The 21,701-nt window shown below is 44.6% G+C and overlaps 1 protein-coding gene across 1 annotated transcript; it reads left to right on the forward strand.

Moving 5' to 3' along the window:
* Window positions 1-19,002: 19,002 nt before the first annotated feature.
* Window positions 19,003-20,392, forward strand: LOC103646611 (momilactone A synthase). The gene is made up of 2 exons (XM_008671320.1): window positions 19,003-19,216; window positions 19,310-20,392. Exons 1-2 carry the CDS (start codon window positions 19,176-19,178, stop codon window positions 20,094-20,096), a joined length of 828 nt encoding a protein of 275 aa, XP_008669542.1. The 5' UTR covers window positions 19,003-19,175; the 3' UTR covers window positions 20,097-20,392.
* The last annotated feature ends 1,309 nt before the right edge of the window (window positions 20,393-21,701 follow it).

Genomic DNA, 21,701 nt, shown 5'->3' on the forward strand with positions numbered 1-21,701 from the left:
ATTTTATATTACTTTGTTCTATTCCTGTAATTTTAATTACGAAGGTGAAACCTTCGTAACATTATACTTGTAACCTTCGTCCGAAGATTCATTAAATCCTTGTGGAAATAATGCTTCGAAGGACGAAGGGCTTTGATATTTAACATTTTATGTTGCCTTGTTCTTAATTCATAGCATTTGAGAACAAGTCCCCAACACATAGGACACACCATATTTGGGTTATAAACATGGTTTAATTTTTAGGGCATTATAGGCTCACCCCGTGCACCCTTGGCCACACCAAAGGCCGACCCTAAACCACGCCAGGGAAGGCACCTTGAGCTCGTTGTTGATAGCAGAGAGAGAATAGAGAGGGACCCCGACCACCTTCACTGTCGTTGAAGTGCATCCTCACCATCGCTTTGGCCTCTGTGTTGGGTCATGGAGGTCCGTCAGGGCTCATGGATCACATGTCAACATCTAGGAGGGCACAGGGGTCATCGGTCGGTCCGGAATTTGCCGCCAAACTTTGTCAAACGCAGCGGATCCGCCAAGCCGCATGGCAATAATCCTCGCGAACTTAATCGATGGTAAGGGGTTGTCAACTGAGTTCTACCTAATACAATGCACGATTATCACATTTTGGATCATAGTTTCATGCTTGGGGTCGGGGGCTTGGGTGCCTCGGCGATGGCACCATCGGGGAACAAGAAGAGCACCGCTGCTACTTGGAGTCAGGTGGGAAGATGGGCCGCTTACCATAGATCCCCTCATCAACAGGGAGGATTAGATCCTGAAACAATGATTCGACTAGATGTGTTGTCATTTTTGGATCGGGATCGTGTGGTCAGGAATACGTTACGGTTCAGGATTTGATGTGGACCGTTGATTCGTGATCTTGCGGTCCAAGGTTTCCTACGTTGCGTCGATCGCACACATTTTTCATATGAGACCCTAGATGGTTTTATAATGAACCCGTCGTCCGCCTAATTCAATGGAAAACAGAGTTAAGTCCTCGGATTTCATACATAGGTCCCTGGACCTTGCATTTAAGCCCCTAAAAGTTATTTTAGAGTATAGAATAATCATGAAAACACCTAGAAACTTGTAAACATCAAAATCTTCTCATTTTAACTCTGTTTTGGTCCATTCAAGTTGTGTTAGCTTCATCATAATGATGTCTATGCAGTAACAACATTATTTATACCATAAAACATAATTTTATAATTGGATAATTGTAGTTTATCAGATTAACTCTTCCCATCAATATTAATCTATCTATAATTATAAATTGACTAAAATAGGATCTCTAATCAAGTTATGACTTAAGATTAAAATTTAATTAGTTATTTATTTAATATCTTTTCTCATATGGTTTACAACATAGAATATAGTTGTTATTATTTAATCAAGAAAATCTTCTGAAAATCCTATCTTTGTAACCATAACTCCCATTTTAGTCGTTATCAGTCCCTCGTTCTCGTTGCGACGCGTAGAATACTCCTACATAGTTTGTTCCCATGTTTGGTGTAATGTTATTTTTATGTACTCCTTGCCCATTTGTATGTATTGCTACGATTAGCAGTGAGGTCCTGAGAAACCTGAAGACCAACTTGGTGAAGTACCTGGGAATCTCAAGTCACAAGCAAGTTGTGCCCTTGATCACTCTTCTTTACCTAATAATGTTCCTGTTAATCACTGTGACTTGCTCAGGTTAATTTGACGGGACCTAATAGGTTTCCCTAGTTTTGTTTGCCCCACACCTTGCAGACAAATGAACTATTGGGTAGACTTATGTAACACCCTAAATTTAGGGGTATAAAATTTCTTCTCTAATATCTACCAAATTCAAGTGTTACTCCTTTTCTCACCTCTATAGATTTTCTTTCTCTTCCTTTTAATAGAAGTTTTAGGTATTTATTTGAGAGGTGTATTATTTCTTTAGAATATTAAAACCTAGGGGAGACATGAATTGTTGCATCATGTTGAGCTTAAACTTTATTTTTGGTTGATGCACATGTTTATTTAAATTTAAATTTGTGGTTTGGTTGGATTTGAATTCAAAAGAGAAATTAAAAGAAGGGATTAGAAATTTGGAAATAAAAAGAAAAATCAAAGAAGCCCGAGAGCCCCCTCCACTCGGCCTTTCGGCCCAAGCAGCCCATTTCCCCTGCCCCGCACGCCCTCTCTCAGTCATTTGGGCCCTACCTATCGGCGTTGTTCCCCTCGCCCGCGCACGCCCGTTGCCTTTTCCCTCTCTGCCAGCCCGATCCCACCTGTCGGGGCTGCCCGCTCGCTCATGCGCTTTCTCCCACTGACTCGTGGCCCCCGCCTGTCAGTCCCGCCCCACCCTAGCCATTTCTAGCCACTACACGACGGTTCACTTACAGCGACCTACGGTTGGTTGCTAAAACGACCTTCAGCGACCTACGGTTGGTCGCTAAAAACTTTTAGCGACCCATAAGGATGGTCGCTGTAAGTGCCGTCGCTAAAGGCTTTAGCGACCGACATCTTTTTAGCGACCGACCGTCCGTTGCTAATATTGTACATTTAGCGACCAACCGTGGGTTGTTGTACTGTAGATTTAGCAACCAACCGTAAGTCGTCATACTATACATTTAGCAACCAACAGAAAGTCGCCCTTTTTACAGTTATTATTAATAATAATATACATTTAATTAAGCACCACAAATCACAGATTTTTATACACAAATCATAAAGACATACACAGTTAATCAGTATACCACAGTCATAGATCCATCACATAAACACAAAAGCACCACAATTATATATTCACAAAAGCATCATAATTATAATAACATTCACAACTAGATCATTTACAGATAGCTAGCTAGATCATTCACAAAAGCTCCAGAGATGATCAGTCACAAAAGCACCACAACGACATCACTCCAGCTTGAAGCAGTTCAAAAGACCACAACTACATCACTAATGTTTCATATCACTCCAGCTATTGTTCAAAAGCCCACAACTACATCACTCTAGCTGCTCCAGAGTTACCTGCTCACACTCTATGAGTTTCTCTTGAGCACCATCAAAATCACAGTTAACATATAAGCATTCCAGAAATTCAGTTACAGGATAATTGTAGCTATGGTGCTCCTGTTGAATGACCTTAATCAACTCTTTAAGCATATTCCTTCTCCTTTTGTTGACAACAACTGCAGTAGCTAGATACCTAATAAGATGGTGTGCATTTGTCTGTATAGCATTCAAGTACCTGCAAGGGAAATAAGTGAATGTAAATTTACTAGTATATTCTGAGCATACATTTATTTAAGAGTAAAAAACATTTATTTAAGAGCATACATTCAAGTATCTTAAAGACAAAAAATAGTAGCGACTCAAACTGGATTACACAGTTGCAAAAGAATGAGTTTGGATCAAGCTCAAATTTCTCCAAAAAAAAGAATTATGTGAAACCTACTAGTGGAAAACAGTGTTGTTCTAAACATGCACGTATATCACCTGATACATTTATTTAAGAGTAAAAAACTAAGAACTTCGTCAATAAAAAATGCAGTGTTCACTATTTATGAATCAAAAAATCTATGTGCATCTAAACAGAAATGTAGAGATGTCGAAGAATGTTTTAATATCTCAATAACTGTTGATAATAAAATGCTGCTCCCAAAACTACTATTGCCAGAATTTTGATACAGAGCTTCAATCTGGTCAGGACCGATCTGCATTGGTAAACAAGGATTGATCAATTCATTAGCATTTATCACAAAACAAGCTATAGCAATAAAAATGCGCAGCTTCAACATTTCATCTGAATTTTGATCTTATTTAATATGCATTGTCCTTTCCCTACAGCTCCAGCAGAGAAAACTCTCACTGTGAATTGTCCCTTGCTAGAGTTGAAAGAACATAAACCTGAACGGGGCGACATATTCATCATTGCCAGATGATATTGACACAATAGCTAAAAATGAAATTCAGAATTATTATGGCGACCACAGAGTAATCTGATGATGCAGATCATGCATACACAAACATGACATGTCATACCTCAAAGTAATGTTTTTTTAGAAGTAACCAAAAAAAGATGGCTCATATTTTTCCATCATTTGAGCATATGCAGGGGTGCAGTCTTATTTTTCTAACCTAACCAAGCTAAAGCTCCTTTCTCTACAAATGTATAAAATATCATATGGCACATGACTTGAGCTTTAGATGTGTATAACCAATTTAGAACTTGTCTGTAGCAGTGGTATTAATTGATTTAAGGACACAAGAAATGTAGCACCTTACTTCTTGAAGTAGCGTGGCACCTGCATGCTCAAGTGCATTTGGGAGCTCTATAGCCTTGGCAATTGTGACACCATAATTAATTACTTTAGGTACATCATATTGGTCAATAACAAGATTCCTCCCTGCAATGTAACAGAAATTTATCATAATTTAACATTCCAACAACCTCAAATAATAATTTTAGCACCAAACAATAATTTCAACATTCCAAACAATAATTTCAACATTCCAAAACAATAATTTTAACATTCCAAACAATATTTTCAACATTCCAACAATTAAAATATTACATGTACTCTAGTGTGGGCAGCAAACAAAAAAGCAAGGTCAAAAGCACTAACCTGAATACCCGATTGAAATGGCCTGTAGTCCCTGGAGTCCTGGACTGGACCGCAGCTGGTAGCTGGCAGTAGAAGTCCCTGCCTCCCTGGACTGGACCGCGGCTGGTAGCGGCTGGTAGCTGGACGTAGCTGACCGCGGCTGTCTGCTACTCTGCTGTGTGCCTGGGCGGCCTGGCGGACGACAGCAGCCAGCAAGGCAGCAACTGCCTGGGCCCTGGGCGGACCGTGGAGGCACAGACAGCGCCTGAGGGAGAGGCGGGGCGGCGCGCTCAGGTGATCAGGTCGGAGACTCGGAGATGAGGGGCAGAGTGGCGGACCGGGATCTGCTGGAGCCTCGCGGGCGGCGGCTAGGGTTTGGACTTTAGGAGGAGTCGAGCCTGTCGAGGTCTCTGCTGGCTGCTGATCGCTGGATCGGTCGGATAGAAGAGGCTGGGAGCCTAGGACGCTGGGTCACGGACTCACGGCCCACTGAGCTGGCCGGCTGGCGTATGGGAGAATAGGATTTGGGTCCACATGTCATATGCCCAACGGGTGACGGATATAGATAGCATATATCCGTACCCGCGAAAAATTTACCAAATAAATAATAAACATTTGAATAAATTATTACGAATGCAAATAAATAATAAACATTTGAATAAAAATTTATTACCCTATTTATCGTAATAACTAAATTCATTATTTTTAGTTGATGGCTTTTATAGTGTTACAACAACTCAGATATTGCATCATCTTCTGTAGCAAAAGCTAGAAAACCATCCACCCCTTGTTTATAAACCTTTGTCTCCCTAGAAAACCATTCACTTGTGATCCATGATTTATCCATACTCTTTATGTAGGATTTGAAACGACTTTCAACTCGAATCTAATATCATATAAGCACAAAGAACACAGTTGCATACTATAGTCATGTCCATACATAAACAAACCATGAAATAAACATACAAGCAATATTAAAAAGAAATAAATCACCACGCAATTTAGTGATCCATGTTTACTTGTTTTAATTAATTTTTAGTCACTAACATCAGGTACGTTCAGGCTATAAGATTTGATAGTGATCCTTGCTCTATAGCGACCCACCGCTAGTCCCCGACGACATCTATAGCGACCAACCATAAGTTGTTAAATTTCTAGACTTTTAGCGACCAACCAACCGTTGCTACAAAAGGATTTAGCGACTGACCGTCGGTCCCTAACCTTTAGCAACCAACAGTTGGTACCAAATAAGGGTCGCTAAAGATCAACCGTCGTGTAGTGAGCGGCCCGCACCCCACTCCCTCTTCCCCTCCCTCACTCGCACCACCTACAGAGCTCCCGCACTTACCTCACACCACGTGCTCGCCATAGGACACATCGCCATCGTCTGTCGTGGTCTCGTGCTGAAAGGGAATTAGGCTTACACCTATTTCCTAATTGATTTTGGTGGTTGAATTGCCCAACACAAATAATTGGACTAACTAGTTTGCTCTAGTATATAAGTTCTACAGGTGCCAAAGGTTCACAATAAGCCAATAAAAAGACCAAGAAAAGGGTTCAAACAAGAGAGCAAAAGACAACCCGAAAGGCACCCTTGTCTGGCGCACCGGACTGCACCGGACACTGTCCGGTGCACCAGGGCACTCGAGGCTGAACTCTTCACCTTCGGAAATTTCTAAGGGCGCTCCGCTATAATTCACCGGACTGTCCGGTGCACACCGGACTGTCCGGTGTGCCAGCGGAGCAACGACTACTTCGCGAAGCAACGATCGACTGCAACACATTAAATGCGCGCCTGCGTGCGCAGAGGACAGAGCAGCGCCAGAAGGCGCACCGGACAGTCTACATGACCTGTCCGGTGCACCACCGGACAGCCCAGAGGCCCCACAAGTCAGAGCTCCAACGGTCGAACCCCAACGGCCCGCTGACGTGGCTGGCGCACCGGACAGTGCCCGGTGGCGCACCGGACTGTCCGGTGCGCCATGCGAAAGCACACTTCCAACGGTCATTTTTGGTGGTTGGGGCTATAAATACCCCAACCACCCCACATTCAATGGCATCCAAGTTTTTCACTCTTCTACACCTTACAAGAGCTAGCATTCAATACTAGACACACCAAAGAGATCAAATCCTCTCCCAACTCCACACAAAGCTTTAGTGATTAGAGAGAGTGATTTGTCGTGTTCATTTGAGCTCTTGCGCTTGGATCGCTTCTTTTCTTCCTTCATTCTTGTGATCAAACTCAATTGTAACCAAGGCAAGAGACACCAATTGTGTGGTGGTCCTTGCGGGAACTTAGTGTTCCGTTTGATTGAGAAGAGAAGCTCACTCGGTCCGAGGGACCGTTTGAGAGATGGAAAGGGTTGAAAGAGACCCGGTCTTTGTGACCACCTCAACGGGGAGTAGGTTTGCAAGAACCGAACCTCGGTAAAACAAATCATCGTGTCTCGCTCTTTATTCACTCACGATTTGTTTTGCGCCCTCTCTCTCGGACTCGTTTCTATTCCTAACGCTAACCCGGCTTGAAGTTGTGTTTAAGTTTGTAAATTTCAGATTCGCCCTATTCACCCCCCTCTAGGCGACTTTCAATTGGTATCAGAGCTCGGTGCTTCATTAGAGCCTAACCGCTCGAAGTGATGTCGGGAGATCACGCCAAGAAAGAGATGGGGACCGACGAGAAGCCCACTACAAGCCACGAGAAGGCTCCATCGGGACAGTCCTACAACAAAGGGAAGGGGAAAGAAAAGGAATCCCCTTCACACAAGTCGTGTCGGAGCGGTGACAAGAAGAAGAAGATGAGGAAGGTGGTCTACTACGAGACCGACTCCTCGTCGCCATCCACCTCCGGCTCCGACACGCCGTCCGTAACTTCTAAGCGCCATGAGCGCAAGAAGTTTAGTAAGATCCCCCTACGCTATCCTCGCATTCCTAAACATACGCCTCTACTTTCCATCCCATTAGGCAAACCACCAATGTTTGATGGTGAAGATTATGCTAGGTGGAGTGATATGATGCGATTTCACCTAACCTCACTCCACAAAAGTATATGGGATGTTGTTGAGTTTGGTGTACAGGTACCATCCGTGGGGGATGAAGATTATGATGAGGACGAAGTAGCCCAAATCGTGCACTTCAACTCCCAAACCACCACTATACTCCTCACCTCTCTAAGTCGAGAGGAGTATAACAAGGTGCAAGGATTGAAGAGCGCCAAGGAGATCTGGGACGTGCTCAAGACCGCGCACGAGGGAGACGAGGTGACCAAAATCACCAAGCGGGAGACGATCGAGGGGGAGCTCGGTCGCTTCCGGCTTCGCCAAGGTGAAGAGCCACAAGAAATGTACAACCGGCTCAAAACCTTGGTGAACCAAGTGCGCAACCTCGGGAGTAAGAAATGGGATGACCATGAGATGGTTAAGGTTATTCTAAGATCCCTCGTTTTTCTTAACCCTACGCAAGTTCAATTAATTCGAGGAAATCCTAGATATACACTAATGTCTCCCGAGGAGGTAATAGGGAATTTTGTGAGCTTTGAATTGATGATCAAAGGCTCAAAGAAGATCAACGATCTTGATGGCCCCTCCACGTTCGAAGCACAATCGGTCGCATTCAAAGCTACAGAGGAAAAGAAGGAGGAGTCTACATCAAGTCAAACACCCATCGACGCCTCCAAGCTCGACAACGAGGAAATGGCGCTCATCATCAAGAGCTTCCGCCAAATCCTCAAACAAAGGAGGGGGAAGGATTACAAGCCCCGCTCCAAGAAAGTGTGCTACAAATGTGGTAAGCCCGGTCATTTTATTGCAAAATATCCATTATCTAGTGATAGTGACAGGGGCGACGACAAGAAGGGGAGAAGAAAGGAGAAGAAGAGATACTACAAGAAAAAGGGCGGCGATGCCCATGTTTGCCGGGAATGGGACTCCGACGAGAGCTCCACCGACTCCTCCTCCGACGAGGACGCCGCAAACATCGCCGTCACCAAGGGTCTTCTCTTCCCCAACGTCGGCCACAAGTGCCTCATGGCAAAGGACGGCAAAAGGAAGAAGGTAAAATCAAGATCCTCCACTAAATATGAAACCTCTAGTGATGAGGATAATGCTAGTAATGAGGAGGATAACTTGCGCATCCTTTTTGCCAACCTTAGCATGCAACAAAAAGAAAAACTAAATGAATTGATTAGTGCTATCCATGAAAAGGATGAACTCTTGGACGCCCAAGAGGACTTCCTAATTAAGGAAAATAAGAAGCATGTTAAGGTTAACAATGCTTATGCTCTAGAAGTAGAAAAATGTGAAGAACTATCTAGTGAGCTAAGCACTTGCCATGACACTATTGCCAACCTTAGAGAGGAAAATGCTAAATTAATTGCTAAGGTTGATTCTAATATTTGTGATGTTTCAATTCCCAATCTTAGAGATGATAATGTTAACTTACTTGCTAAGATTGAAGAATTGAATGTCTCACTTGCTAGCCTTAGGATTGAAAATGAAAAAGTAATTGCTAAGGCTAAAGAACTAGATGTTTGCAATGTTATAATTTCCGATCTTAGAGATAACAATGATATTTTACGTGCTAAGATTGTTGAACTTAATTCATGCAAACCCTCTACATCTACCATTGAGCATGTTACTATTTGCACTAGATGTAGAGATATTAACATTGATGCTATTCATGATCATATGGCTTTAATTAAACAACAAAATGATCATATAGCAAAATTAAATGCTAAAATTGCCAAGCATGACTTAGAAAATGAGAAATTTAAATTTGCTAGAAGCATGCTCTATAGTGGGAGACGCCCTGGCATCAAGGATGGCATTGGCTTCCAAAAGGGAGACAATGTCAAACTTAATGCCCCTCCTAAAAGATTGTCTAATTTTGTTAAGGGCAAGGCTCCCATGCCTCAGGATAACGAGGGTTACATTTTATACCCTGTCGGTTATCTTGAGAGCAAAATTAGGAGAATTCATTCTAAAAAGTCTCACTCTGGCCCCAACCATGCTTTTATGTATAAGGGTGAGACATCTAGCTCTAGGCAATCAACCCGTGCTAAATTGCCTAAGAAGAAAACTCCTAATGCATCAAATGATTCCAACTTTTCATTTAAAACTTTTGATGCATCTTATGTTTTGACTAACAAATCCGGCAAGGTAGTTGCCAAGTTTGTTGGGGGAAAACACAAGGGATCAAAGACTTGTGTTTGGATACCCAAAGTTCTTGTATCTAATGCCAAAGGACCCAAAACCGTTTGGGTACCTAAAACCAAGAACTAAACTTGTTTTGTAGGTTTATGCATCCGGAGGCTCAAGTTGGATCATCGATAGCGGGTGCACAAACCACATGATAGGGGAGAAGAAGATGTTCTCCTCCTATGAGAAAAACCAAGATTCCCAACGAGCTATCACATTCGGGGATGGAAATCAAGGTTTGGTCAAAGGATTGGGTAAAATTGCTATATCACCTGACCATTCCATTTCCAATGTTTTTCTTGAAGATTCCGTAGATTACAATTTGCTTTCCGTATCTCAATTATGCAAAATGGGCTACAACTGTCTTTTCACAGATGTAGGTGTTACTGTCTTTAGAAGGAGTGATGATTCAATAGCATTTAAGGGAGTGTTAGAGGGTCAGCTATACTTGGTAGATTTTGATAGAGCTGAACTCGACACTTGCTTAATTGCTAAGACTAACATGGGCTGGCTCTGGCATCGCCGACTAGCACATGTTGGAATGAAGAATCTTCACAAACTTCTAAAGGGAGAACACATTTTGGGACTAACAAATGTTCATTTTGAGAAAGACAGGATTTGTAGCGCATGTCAGGCAGGGAAGCAAGTTGGAGTTCATCATCCACACAAGAACATCATGACGACTGACAGGCCGCTCGAGCTCCTACACATGGATCTATTCGACCCGATTACTTACATAAGCATCGGCGGGAGTAAGTACTGTCTAGTTATTGTGGATGATTATTCTCGCTTCACTTGGGTGTTCTTTTTGCAGGAAAAATCTCATACCCAAGGGACCTTAAAGGGATTCTTGAGATGGGCTCAAAACGAGTTCGGCTTAAGGATCAAGAAAATTAGAAGCGACAACGGGACGGAGTTCAAGAACTCACAAATCGAAGGCTTCCTTGAGGAGGAGGGCATCAAGCATGAGTTCTCTTCTTCCTACACGCCACAACAAAATGGTGTAGTGGAGAGGAAGAATAGAACTCTATTGGACATGGCAAGGACCATGGTTGATGAGTATAAGACTTCGGATCGGTTTTGGGCCGAGGCGGTCAACACCGCCTGCTACGCCATCAACCGGTTGTATCTACACCGAATCCTCAAGAAGACATTATAAGAACTCCTTACCGGTAAAAAGCCCAATATTTCATATTTTAGAGTCTTTGGTAGCAAATGCTTTATTCTTGTTAAAAGAGGTAGAAAATCTAAATTTGCTCCTAAGACTGTAGAAGGCTTTTTACTAGGATATGATTCAAACACAAGGGCATATAGAGTCTTTAACAAGTCCTCAGGACTAGTTGAAGTTTCTTGTGACGTTGTGTTTGATGAGACTAACGACTCTCAAGTAGAGCAAGTTGATCTTGATGAGATAGGTGATGAAGAGGCTCCGTGCATCGCTCTAAGGAACATGTCCATGAGGATGAGGCTCAAGTTGATGAAGGAGAAGATCAAAAAGATGAGCCACCTCAAGATGACGACAATGATCAAGGGGGAGATGCAAATGATCAAGACAAGGAGGATGAAGAACCAAGGCTGCCACACCCAAGAGTCCACCAAGCAATCCAACGAGATCACCCCGTCGACACCATCCTCGGCGACATTCATAAGGGGGTAACCACTAGATCTCGTGTTGCACATTTTTGTGAGCATTACTCTTTTGTTTCCTCTATTGAGCCACACAGGGTAGAGGAAGCACTACAAGATTCGGATTGGGTGGTGGCGATGCAAGAGGAGCTCAACAACTTCACTAGAAACGAGGTATGGCATTTAGTTCCATGTCCTATTCAAAATGTTGTAGGAACCAAGTGGGTGTTCCGCAACAAGAAAGACGAGAATGGTGTGGTGACAAGGAACAAAGCCCGACTTGTGGCCAAGGGGTATTCACAAGTCGAAGGTTTGGATTTCGGTGAAACCTATGCACCCATAGCTAGGCTTGAATCAATTCGCATATTACTTGCCTATGCTACTTACCATGGCTTTAAGCTTTATCAAATGGACGTGAAAAGTGCCTTCCTCAATGGACCAATCAAGGAAGAGGTCTATGTTGAGCAACCTCCCGGCTTTGAAGATAGTGAGTACCCTAACTATGTTTATAAACTCTCTATGGCGCTTTATGGGCTCAAGCAAGCCCCAAGAGCATGGTATGAATGCCTAAGAGATTTTCTTATCACTAATGGCTTCAAAGTCGGAAAGGCCAATCCTACTCTATTCACTAAAACTCTTGACAATGATTTGTTTGTATGCCAAATTTATGTTGATGATATTATATTTGGGTCTACTAACGAATCTACATGTGAGGAATTTAGTAGGATCATGACTCAAAAATTCAAGATGTCGATGATGGGGGAGTTGAAGTACTTCTTAGGATTTCAAGTGAAACAACTCCAAGAGGGCACCTTCATTAGCCAAACGAAGTATATTCAAGACATTCTAACCAAGTTTGGGATGAAGGATGCCAAGCCCATCAAGACACCCATGGGAACCAATGGGCATCTCGACCTCGACACGGGAGGTAAATACGTCGATCAAAAGGTATACCGATCGATGATAGGCTCTTTACTCTATTTATGTGCATCTCGACCGGATATTATGCTTTCCGTATGCATGTGTGCAAGATTCCAAGCCGACCCTAAGGAAGCTCACCTTACGGCCGTAAAACGAATCTTGAGATATTTAGTTCATACTCCTAAGTTTGGGCTTTGGTACCCTCGGGGATCCACATTTGATTTAGTTGGTTATTCGGATGCCGATTGGGCGGGGTGTAAAATTAATAGAAAGAGCACATCGGGGACTTGCTAGTTCTTGGGAAGATCCTTGGTGTCTTGGGCTTCAAAAAAGCAAAATTCCGTAGCTCTTTCTACCGCCGAAGCCGAGTATATTGCCGCAGGTCATTGTTGGGCGCAACTACTTTGGATGAGGCAAACCCTTAGGGACTATGGTTACAAATTAACCAAAGTTCCTCTTCTATGTGATAATGAGAGTGCAATCCGCATGGCGGATAATCCCGTTGAGCATAGCCGCACTAAACACATAGCCATTCGGTATCATTTCTTAAGGGATCACCAACAAAAGGGAGATATCGAGATTGCATATATTAACACTAAGGAACACTTAGCCGATATCTTTACCAAGCCACTAGATGAACAAACCTTTAACAAACTTAGGCATGAGTTAAATATTCTTGATTCTAGGAATTTCTTTTAATGTCTTGCCTACATAGCTCATAAGTATACCTTTGATCATGTCTCTTTTATATGCTATGACTAATGTGTTTTCAAGTATATTTCAAACCAAGTCATAGGTGTATTGAAAGGGAATTGGAGTCTTCGGCGAAGACAAAGGCTTCCACTCCACTCCATAACTCATCCTTCGCCGTCGCTCCGAGCAATTCTTCGTCTTTGGTATAATCTTCACTCATATTTTATTTGCCAAAGGGGAGAAAGTAGTTAGAAGGGCTTATATTTCACTCAAAGTATCCGTTTTTGGCGATTCATGCCAAAGGGGGAGAAAGTATTAGCCCAAAGCAAAAGGACCGCACCACCACCTAATTTTAAAACTAATGATTTTCAAATTGGTATCTTATTATGTTCAAAAGGGGGAAAAAGTGTTCAAAAGGGGGAGAAAGTAGTATTTTCAAAATTGATATCATAAAACCCTCTTGAACACTAAGAGGAGAATTTATTGAAGGGGAGTTTTGTTTTAGTCAAAGGAAAAGCATTTGAAACAGGGGGAGAAAATTTCAAATCTTGAAAATGCTTCTCAAAATCTTATTCATTTACCTTTGACTATTTGCAAAAGAACTTTGAAATGAATTTACAAAAGAATTTGCAAAAACAAAACATGTGGTGCAAGCGTGGTCCAAAATGTTAAAGTAAAGAAACAATCCATGCATATCCTATGGGAATTTATATTGGCTCAATTCTAAGTAACCTTTGCACTCCTATATTTGCTTTGGTTTGTGTTGGCATCAATCACCAAAAAGGGGGAGATTAAAAGGGAATTAGGCTTACACCTATTTCCTAATTGATTTTGGTGGTTGAATTGCCCAACACAAATAATTGGACTAACTAGTTTGCTCTAGTCTATAAGTTCTACAGGTGCCAAAGGTTCACAATAAGCCAATAAAAAGACCAAGAAAAGGGTTCAAACAAGAGAGCAAAAGACAACCCGAAAGGCACCCTGGTCTGGCGCACCGGACAGTGTCCGGTGCACCAGGGCACTCGAGGCTGAACTCTTCACCTTCGGGAATTTCTAAGGGCGCTCCGCTATAATTCACCAGACTGTCCGGTGAGTCACCGAACAGTGTCCGGTGCACACCGGACTGTCCGGTGTGCCAGCGGAGCAACGGCTACTTCGCGAAGCAACGGTCGACTGCAACGCATTAAATGTGCGCCTGCGCACACAGAGGACAGAGCAGCGCCAAAAGGCGCACCGGACAGTCTACAGGACCTGTCCGATGCACCACCGGACAGCCCAAAGGCCCCACAAGTCAGAGCTCCAACGATCGAACCCCAACTGCTCGCTGACGTGGCTGGCGCACTGGACAGTGTCCGGTGGCGCACGGACTATCCTGTGCGCCATGCGGCAGCACACTTCCAACGACCATTTTTGGTGGTTGGGGCTATAAATACCCCAACCACCCCACATTCAATGGCATCCAAGTTTTTCACTCTTCTACACCTTACAAGAGCTAGCATTCAATACTAGACACACCAAAGAGATCAAATCCTCTCCCAACTCCATACAAAGCTTTAGTGATTAGAGAGAGTGATTTGTCGTGTTCATTTGAGCTCCTGCTCTTGGATCACTTCTTTTCTTCCTTCATTCTTGTGATCAAACTCAATTGTAACCAAGGCAAGAGACACCAATTGTGTGGTGGTCCTTGCGGGAACTTAGTGTTCCGTTTGATTGAGAAGAGAAGCTCACTCGGTCCGAGGGACCGTTTAAGAGAGGGAAAGGGTTGAAAGAGACCCGGTCTTTGTGACCACCTCAACGGGGAGTAGGTTTGCAAGAACTGAACCTCGGTAAAACAAATCATCGTGTCTCGCTCTTTATTCACTCACGATTTGTTTTGCGCCCTCTCTCTCGGACTCGTTTCTATTCCTAATGCTAACCCAGCTTGAAGTTGTGTTTAAGTTTGTACATTTCAGATTCGCACTATTCACCCCCCCCCTCTAGGCGACTTTCACGTGCCTGTTCCACAGTCACTGTCGAACCCTCGCCGTGTCCGTTGCCCCAGTGAGCTTCGCCTCGATGTCAGCAACTCGGGACACCCCTCGGTTCGCCCCTCCCCTCTATTTCTCTCTATCCACGCTCACTGGCCCTTCCTCCGCCACTGTCGACCTGAGATCCCACCGTGCCTCGGGCACCGTTCAAGGGCCCTGGAGCCTTCTCTCGAGGTAACCAACCTACCCTCGCCCCTATTTTCCCCTTGTCTGCCCTCGGTTGTGCACGATTGCTCGTCGGAGTAGAGCTGTGCCGCCGCCGAGGCACCTCGTCGTGGACCAGCACCTTCCAATGCTCCTATGCTGGTGCCATGCTCATGGCCGGGTTCGCCACATTCCCCTGAACCTCCCTGACCCCTTTCGATCGCCTTAGAACCCTCGTCATGCCCACACATTCGTCTCCTACAAAGCTCAACCAAGGACTCAAGCGGCGCCGCCGCTGGAGGCCAGGGAGCCCCCTCTCGGGCTGGCCATTAAATCCCCGACGATCATCTCATATCGGATGGCCCGGATTTAAATAGATCAAACCTAATTCTAACTGTCCGCTCGGGATCCGGTCGCTCGGGTTCATCCCTCACCTGCGCCCCTACCATCTGGCCCAGCCTGTCAGCCTCGCTGACCCCAGGCCGCTTCCCTCCCTGCCCCACCTAATAGCCACGCGCGCCCGCCCGCGCGCTCGCCCGCCGATCTAATCTCGATCATTGATCCGAGATCCAACGGTCGAGGGAGCCCAATACCCCTTCGGTTGGCTGTTTTGTAAAGGAAACTCTCGGTTCCCTGGAATTATAACCCGCAATCCAATTTTCTTTCAGCCGAGCCCCGGGTTTCTTGCAGAGAGGTCCCTGGTCTTTATTTTAATCACAGAAATGGGTTTAATTTAGTGTTTTTGAGTTCTAAAACTTGTAAATCTCATATCTTTTGCATATGAACTCCAAATTAGGTGGTTCAAATTGCAAAATGTTCATAATGTTCTTGTCTATCTATTTAAATGATATTCACCCACTATTTGCATGTCTTAATTTTGTGGCTAGACTCTAGGTTAATTTAAAGTGATAGAATAGTTATTAAAGGTAAGATAAAAGTGAAACCCTAATAAATGTGTCTCTTAATATGAAAGTTGTCCAACTTTCCAAAATATACAACTTTGATATATGGACCTCTAGCAAACTCTCTCTAGATTCAAAACTCCACTTTTGGGCTAGTTTAAGGTTTCAATTGAGATTGCTTTTCTCCAGCAATCTCACAACTTTGGGTTCATCGCTTAAGAGTAGATTTACTCCTTAACCTAAGATCCAACTTTGGCGTATAGAGCTCATGTCCAAAATGACACTGGTTTAGAAGTGGTGTACTTAAACTTGATTGCAAACAGGGTTTTAATCTTCTCTGGCTCCCAACAACACAACACACCACATTTGAGTTGAATTTTTGACCTAGTAAAATGCATTATAGGGATATCAAGCAAGATGATGCGGATGCATATGATGTCCTGTCAAAGTTTTAGTTCTCGTAACACCAGGGGTGTTACAGTGTGGTTTCCAACCCCACCTACTACACCACTTTTTAATATTTTACGCTGAGTTCATTTGAAAGAAATATAGGGATTTTTTTTAAAAATATGACGCGGGACGACCGTTGAAACTGGTGCTTTAAGTATACTAGTTAGTTACCCGTGCGTTGCGATGGCTCACAACAATATCCACGTAAATTATCCACCAAAAAGATCTCAATATTTTTTATTGATTGTCTCCGTTCTTCGCATAATATTTTTATGAATGCACGGGTACCATAGACAGCAAATCAGAGACCCCCATCCCTCGCCTCCCCCACTTCCAACGTTTCGTAGAGCAGGAGGGGAAGGGAAGAGGCGGACATACCTGTTCGTTGCCGGAGAAGGACACGACGAAGACCTGGGCATCTGGAGGCGACATAGGTAGTATACCGCTAGATATATAGGGAGAGAGCACACAAGCGGAGAAAGAAGCCCAGTCGGAGCTGCTCCAAACCGAGAGGCACCCGCACCAGGCATCAATCCGAGAAGCGCGAGAGAATGCGAGTGTCTTCCCAGCCCAACCTGGACCCACCGAAGCGACACAACACCACCACCAACTTCGTAGCATATGCCGACTGTTGCCACGCTACAGACCTTGGTGGTCCAATATCTCAGACCTAGACTCCTCATAGTCAAGATAACCTAAGCGTGGCAGGCGCCAGCATATCCTCCTCGACGGCACACACGAAGAAAGGCCAAAAGCATGACTGACTCGCCCCATACCCACATCGACTAGCGTCGGTCGGCTCACGGCTGTGACCATGGGCGGGGGCAGCAGGTTGGGGAGGAAGATCATGGCGAAGGCCGGGAAGACGAACGGGACGTCCGACGACGGCGAAAACGATGGTGCGCGCATGATGTGAAACATCCTCGTGGACGTGCAATAGCCACTGTGCGAGTCGGTGTTGGGGCTGGTGTCGGACGAATATGGGGACGAGGCGCATGCTCCTACGCCCTCGAGAATGGGGTGGTGGATAGGTGGAGGCATGAGGGGAGAGAGAAAAGAAGTAGAATGGCGAACGAGGTGGTGGCAACTGAGGCGAGGACCATCATTAGCGTGCGGAGGTATAGATAGCCAGATGGGTCGTGTCTGGCGAGCCGGTCCGAGGCACGACCCATTTAATAGTGCCTGTGCAAACCCGGCACGAGCGTCGTGCGGTGCTTGGGCCGTAGCCTCGGCCTGTAGTGCTGGCCCGGCCCGACACGATTATTTTTTTATTTTACAAAAAAAACATATATACGTATGTACAATTTATATTCAATATTATAAACACTTGAACCTGATGTTTTACTAGTTAGACAAATTTGTCTAGTGTCTCCCACCCTTCTTCCATTAACAAGGTGTTGGTTTAAATCCCAACTCGTACACCACTTTTTAACATAACCCACCTCCTGCACCGCTTTTTAAAATTTTACGCTGAGTTGATTTAGAAGAAATGTAGGGACTTTTTTGTAAAAAGATAACCGTTGAAACTGGTGCTTTAAGTATACTAGTCGGTTGCCCGTGCGTTGCGACGGCTTATAACAATACCCATGTAAACTATCCACCAAAAAAATTTAAGATTTTTTATTGATTGTCTCCGCTCTCCGTATAATATTTTTTTGATTTGGCTAACTGATGTTATTGTTTACTTCATCCAATATGTCTTGGTACAACACGACCAATGAAGTGAGTGATTAGAAGAGAGTTCACAACGACTAACTGAACGAACACAGATTATAAAATGACATAATTCCACCATACAGAGACCAAATAAAAGAAAGTTTGTGAGCTCAAGTTTCTAAAATAAATCACATGAACTCAAACTTATAAAAAGATAGATCAAAACATGGAGTGATTGCTAAAGTGAGGCATCAATAAAAATTGGATGTGCTCCATATGAATTATGCTACTTCGTAGCAATTACTAACGTTTAAAACCAACAAATAACCTTTCATTTTACTGCTAGTATACAAATCATTGTTACTCCATCCAATTCAGCAACGTCAAACATCATTGAGTCCATTGCGCCAATGTGGTCTCAGAAACGACCTAATGCTTGCAAAAGCACAGAACGTCGTGACGTACTTGGGCTGTAGTCTCGGTCCGTAGTGTTGGCCCGGCCCGACACGATTATATATTTTTATTTTAAAAAAACGTATATACATATATAATTTATATTTAATATTAAAAACATCTGGTCATGATGTTCTATTTGTTAGACGGCTTCATCTAACGTCTCCTGCCCTTCTTTTATCAGGGCATCGGTTCAAATCTCACATCCTACACAGTTTTTTACCATTTTATGCTGATTTAATCAAATGAGACGACGGGCTAACTGGCCCGGCACAGTCGGCATGACGTGCTTGAGCTAGAGTTGTGGCCCGCACGTGCATTGGGTTATAGTATAGAATAGAGAAGTAGAGATTAAAATATTATGTTTGTTGGCATAAAAAAATTAACAGGCTGGCGAGTACCTTTTTTCCGTCCAAATGTTCATAAGCAGTGCTCAGCGGCAGCACTGAAGCAGGCCAGCTGGCTCAGCTGTAATACTACAAATTTGAGCAAGTTGCAGAGCAGAACTGAGGTTGGTTAACTAGGAACGCAGCCATGGCAAGCAGTGCCGTCATCGTCCCTGCCTCTCCAAGAAAGTAAGAACGCTTGCTTCTTCATTGTGTCTGGTCGGCCGTGCTGATTCCACCAGATCCGGTCTAGGTTGACCTGTTATGTATCTATGTGCTCAGGTTGGAGGGAAAGGTGGCCGTGATCACTGGCGGGGCGAGCGGGATAGGGGAGCGCACGGCCCGGCTGTTCGTGGAGCACGGCGCCCACGTCGTGGTGGCCGACATCCAGGACGAGGCCGGCGCGCGCGTCTGCGCCGATCTCGGCGCGGGTGCCGCCAGCTACGTCCACTGCGACGTCACCAGCGAGGACGACGTCGCGGCCGCGGTGGACCACGCCGTGGCGACGTTCGGCGCGCTGGACATCATGTTCAACAACGCGGGCGTCAGCGGGCCGGCGTGCTACAGCGTCCGGGAGAGCGGCAAGGCTGACTTCGAGCGCGTGCTGGCCGTGAATCTGGTGGGCCCGTTCCTCGGCACCAAGCACGCGGCGCGGGTGATGGTGCCCTCGCGCCGCGGTGGCTGCATCATAGGGACGTCGAGCGTGGCGGCGGCAGTGACTGGCGTGTCGTCGTACGCGTACGCGTGCGCGAAGCGCGCGATGGTGACTCTGACGGAGAACGCGGCTGCGGAGCTCGGCCAGCACGGCATTCGCGTGAACTGCGTCTCCCCCGCGGGGGTCGCCACGCCGCTGACCATGAGGTACATGGGCCTCGAGGCGGAGGCGTTGGAGCAGGCAATGGAGGGCATGGCCAACCTCAAGGGCGTGGGCGCACTGCGGGTGCACGACGTCGCCGCCGCCGTGCTCTTCCTGGCCAGCGATGACGCGAGGTACATCAGCGGCCACAACCTGTTCGTCGACGGCGGGATCTCCGTCGCGAATCCATCCACTGGAACGTCCAAAGATTGAAGTCACTGCGCGGTACATCAGTGGGACCCGTCGCAGTCACGTCGCTGCGTGGCAGCGTGGGTGATCTATCATCATCAGTCGTCGTTCTAGACATCAGTGGGGGCACACTGCACACTACAGTGTGCTCCGTAAATTCATGATTGCTCACCGGCACCGGCTTTGTAAGGTCCGCCCGTCGCCCTTCGGTTTTCTAAACTAAAAATAAATGTACCTCGCTCGTCCCCATTGTAAGGTTTACTTATAATACAAATGAGATTGGACCTCTACTTCTAATAAAAATATATTGTTAGAATTTAGATGTTTTTATTATAATCAACTTGATAAATCTCACTTCGAAATACGAATATATATACAGAGTCCGGTTATTTAGAGCCCTAGCTTTGGAGGGTTAGTGGAACCCCTGGTTGGCTTTAGCAGGGCACGACCAAACCCGGACGCGCGACCCACATGAATTATGGTCCGACGCACAGTCCAGGTCAGATGCGGTAGTTGTAGATATTTTGGGTAGGTTGGAACGCTATCGCATCGGGACGGGGATGTAAATGACATGCATGCATAGTATTTATGGTATTAAATATTTATGGTGTGTTTAGTTTTTGGAGTCGCTCTATGCTTCATGAGTTAATACATCATAAGTTTATTCCATCAATTTTGGTGGAATTAACCCACTACTTATGTATATACTAATTATTAGCTTATGAGGAATGGGGTGATGATGGATCAACTCATTCTATTGCACAAACCAAATAAAAAAGTGAGGAGTGAAAAGAAGATGGATCACTTCATTTCTCAAACCAAACATACTATTAAAGATCAAATCGATTCCACGCACACAATTGAAGCATAAAATCTGTGTAAAATGTTGCAAAGTAGCTGTCCATGGCTTAGTTGTATAAAATATGAGATAAAGTATCGTATATACCTGATATAGATCGAATAAACGCGATGAGGATCAACATAGTTATGAAAAGTACCATAAATATGTATTGTATATGTCGTAAAATAATATCTCAGATTGCATATATATACTCCCTCCATTTCGTTTTAGTTGTCGCTGGATAGTGCAAAATTGAATTATCCAGCAACAAATAAAAAAATAGAGGGAGTATATCGTAATTCAAGTTGATCGGGTAGGGAATAGTCGATTGTCTTTTGAAACAACACGATCAAGGTGAAAAAGGATTGTGAGAAATTTCGGGCGGGATACAAAGAAACAAACTACGGACGGGGTTAGCCCCCACGATCTCCAATTTGTTTTTACGTGTCTCTATCCGATATGGTAGGATAGAACAGGGCAGGAGACAAAACCGCCCGCAGGAAAATACGGCTAGGGGAGCGACAACGAGGACGATGATGGCAGGACGGCGAGATATGCAGGTGATCCCATAGGTGGTGCAAGATTCGCTGCCATATCCTCATGTGTTGCCTGCGAGTCTAGGTGTCGTGTCTTCTTCAACAAGTACACCTCCGGCGACTCTGCAGGGTCCTATGGGCGACAGGATCGAAGATGTGGAGACTGTAGCGCAACTATGGGCGAACCTGCATGATCCTATGAGTACATGTTTTGTTTCTATGTGTATGATTAGTTTTCTAAACATTTGCTCA

Source organism: Zea mays, chromosome 2 (genome assembly GCF_902167145.1).
Source record: "Zea mays cultivar B73 chromosome 2, Zm-B73-REFERENCE-NAM-5.0, whole genome shotgun sequence".
Classification (NCBI taxonomy): domain Eukaryota; kingdom Viridiplantae; phylum Streptophyta; class Magnoliopsida; order Poales; family Poaceae; genus Zea; species Zea mays.

Coding starts and splice junctions, on each gene's coding strand:
- LOC103646611 (XM_008671320.1), top strand. CDS start 19,176: ATGGCAAGCAGTGCCGTCATCGTCCCTGCCTCTCCAAGAAA. Junction 19,217..19,309: donor GTCCCTGCCTCTCCAAGAAA/GTAAGAACGCTT, acceptor CTATGTGCTCAG/GTTGGAGGGAAAGGTGGCCG.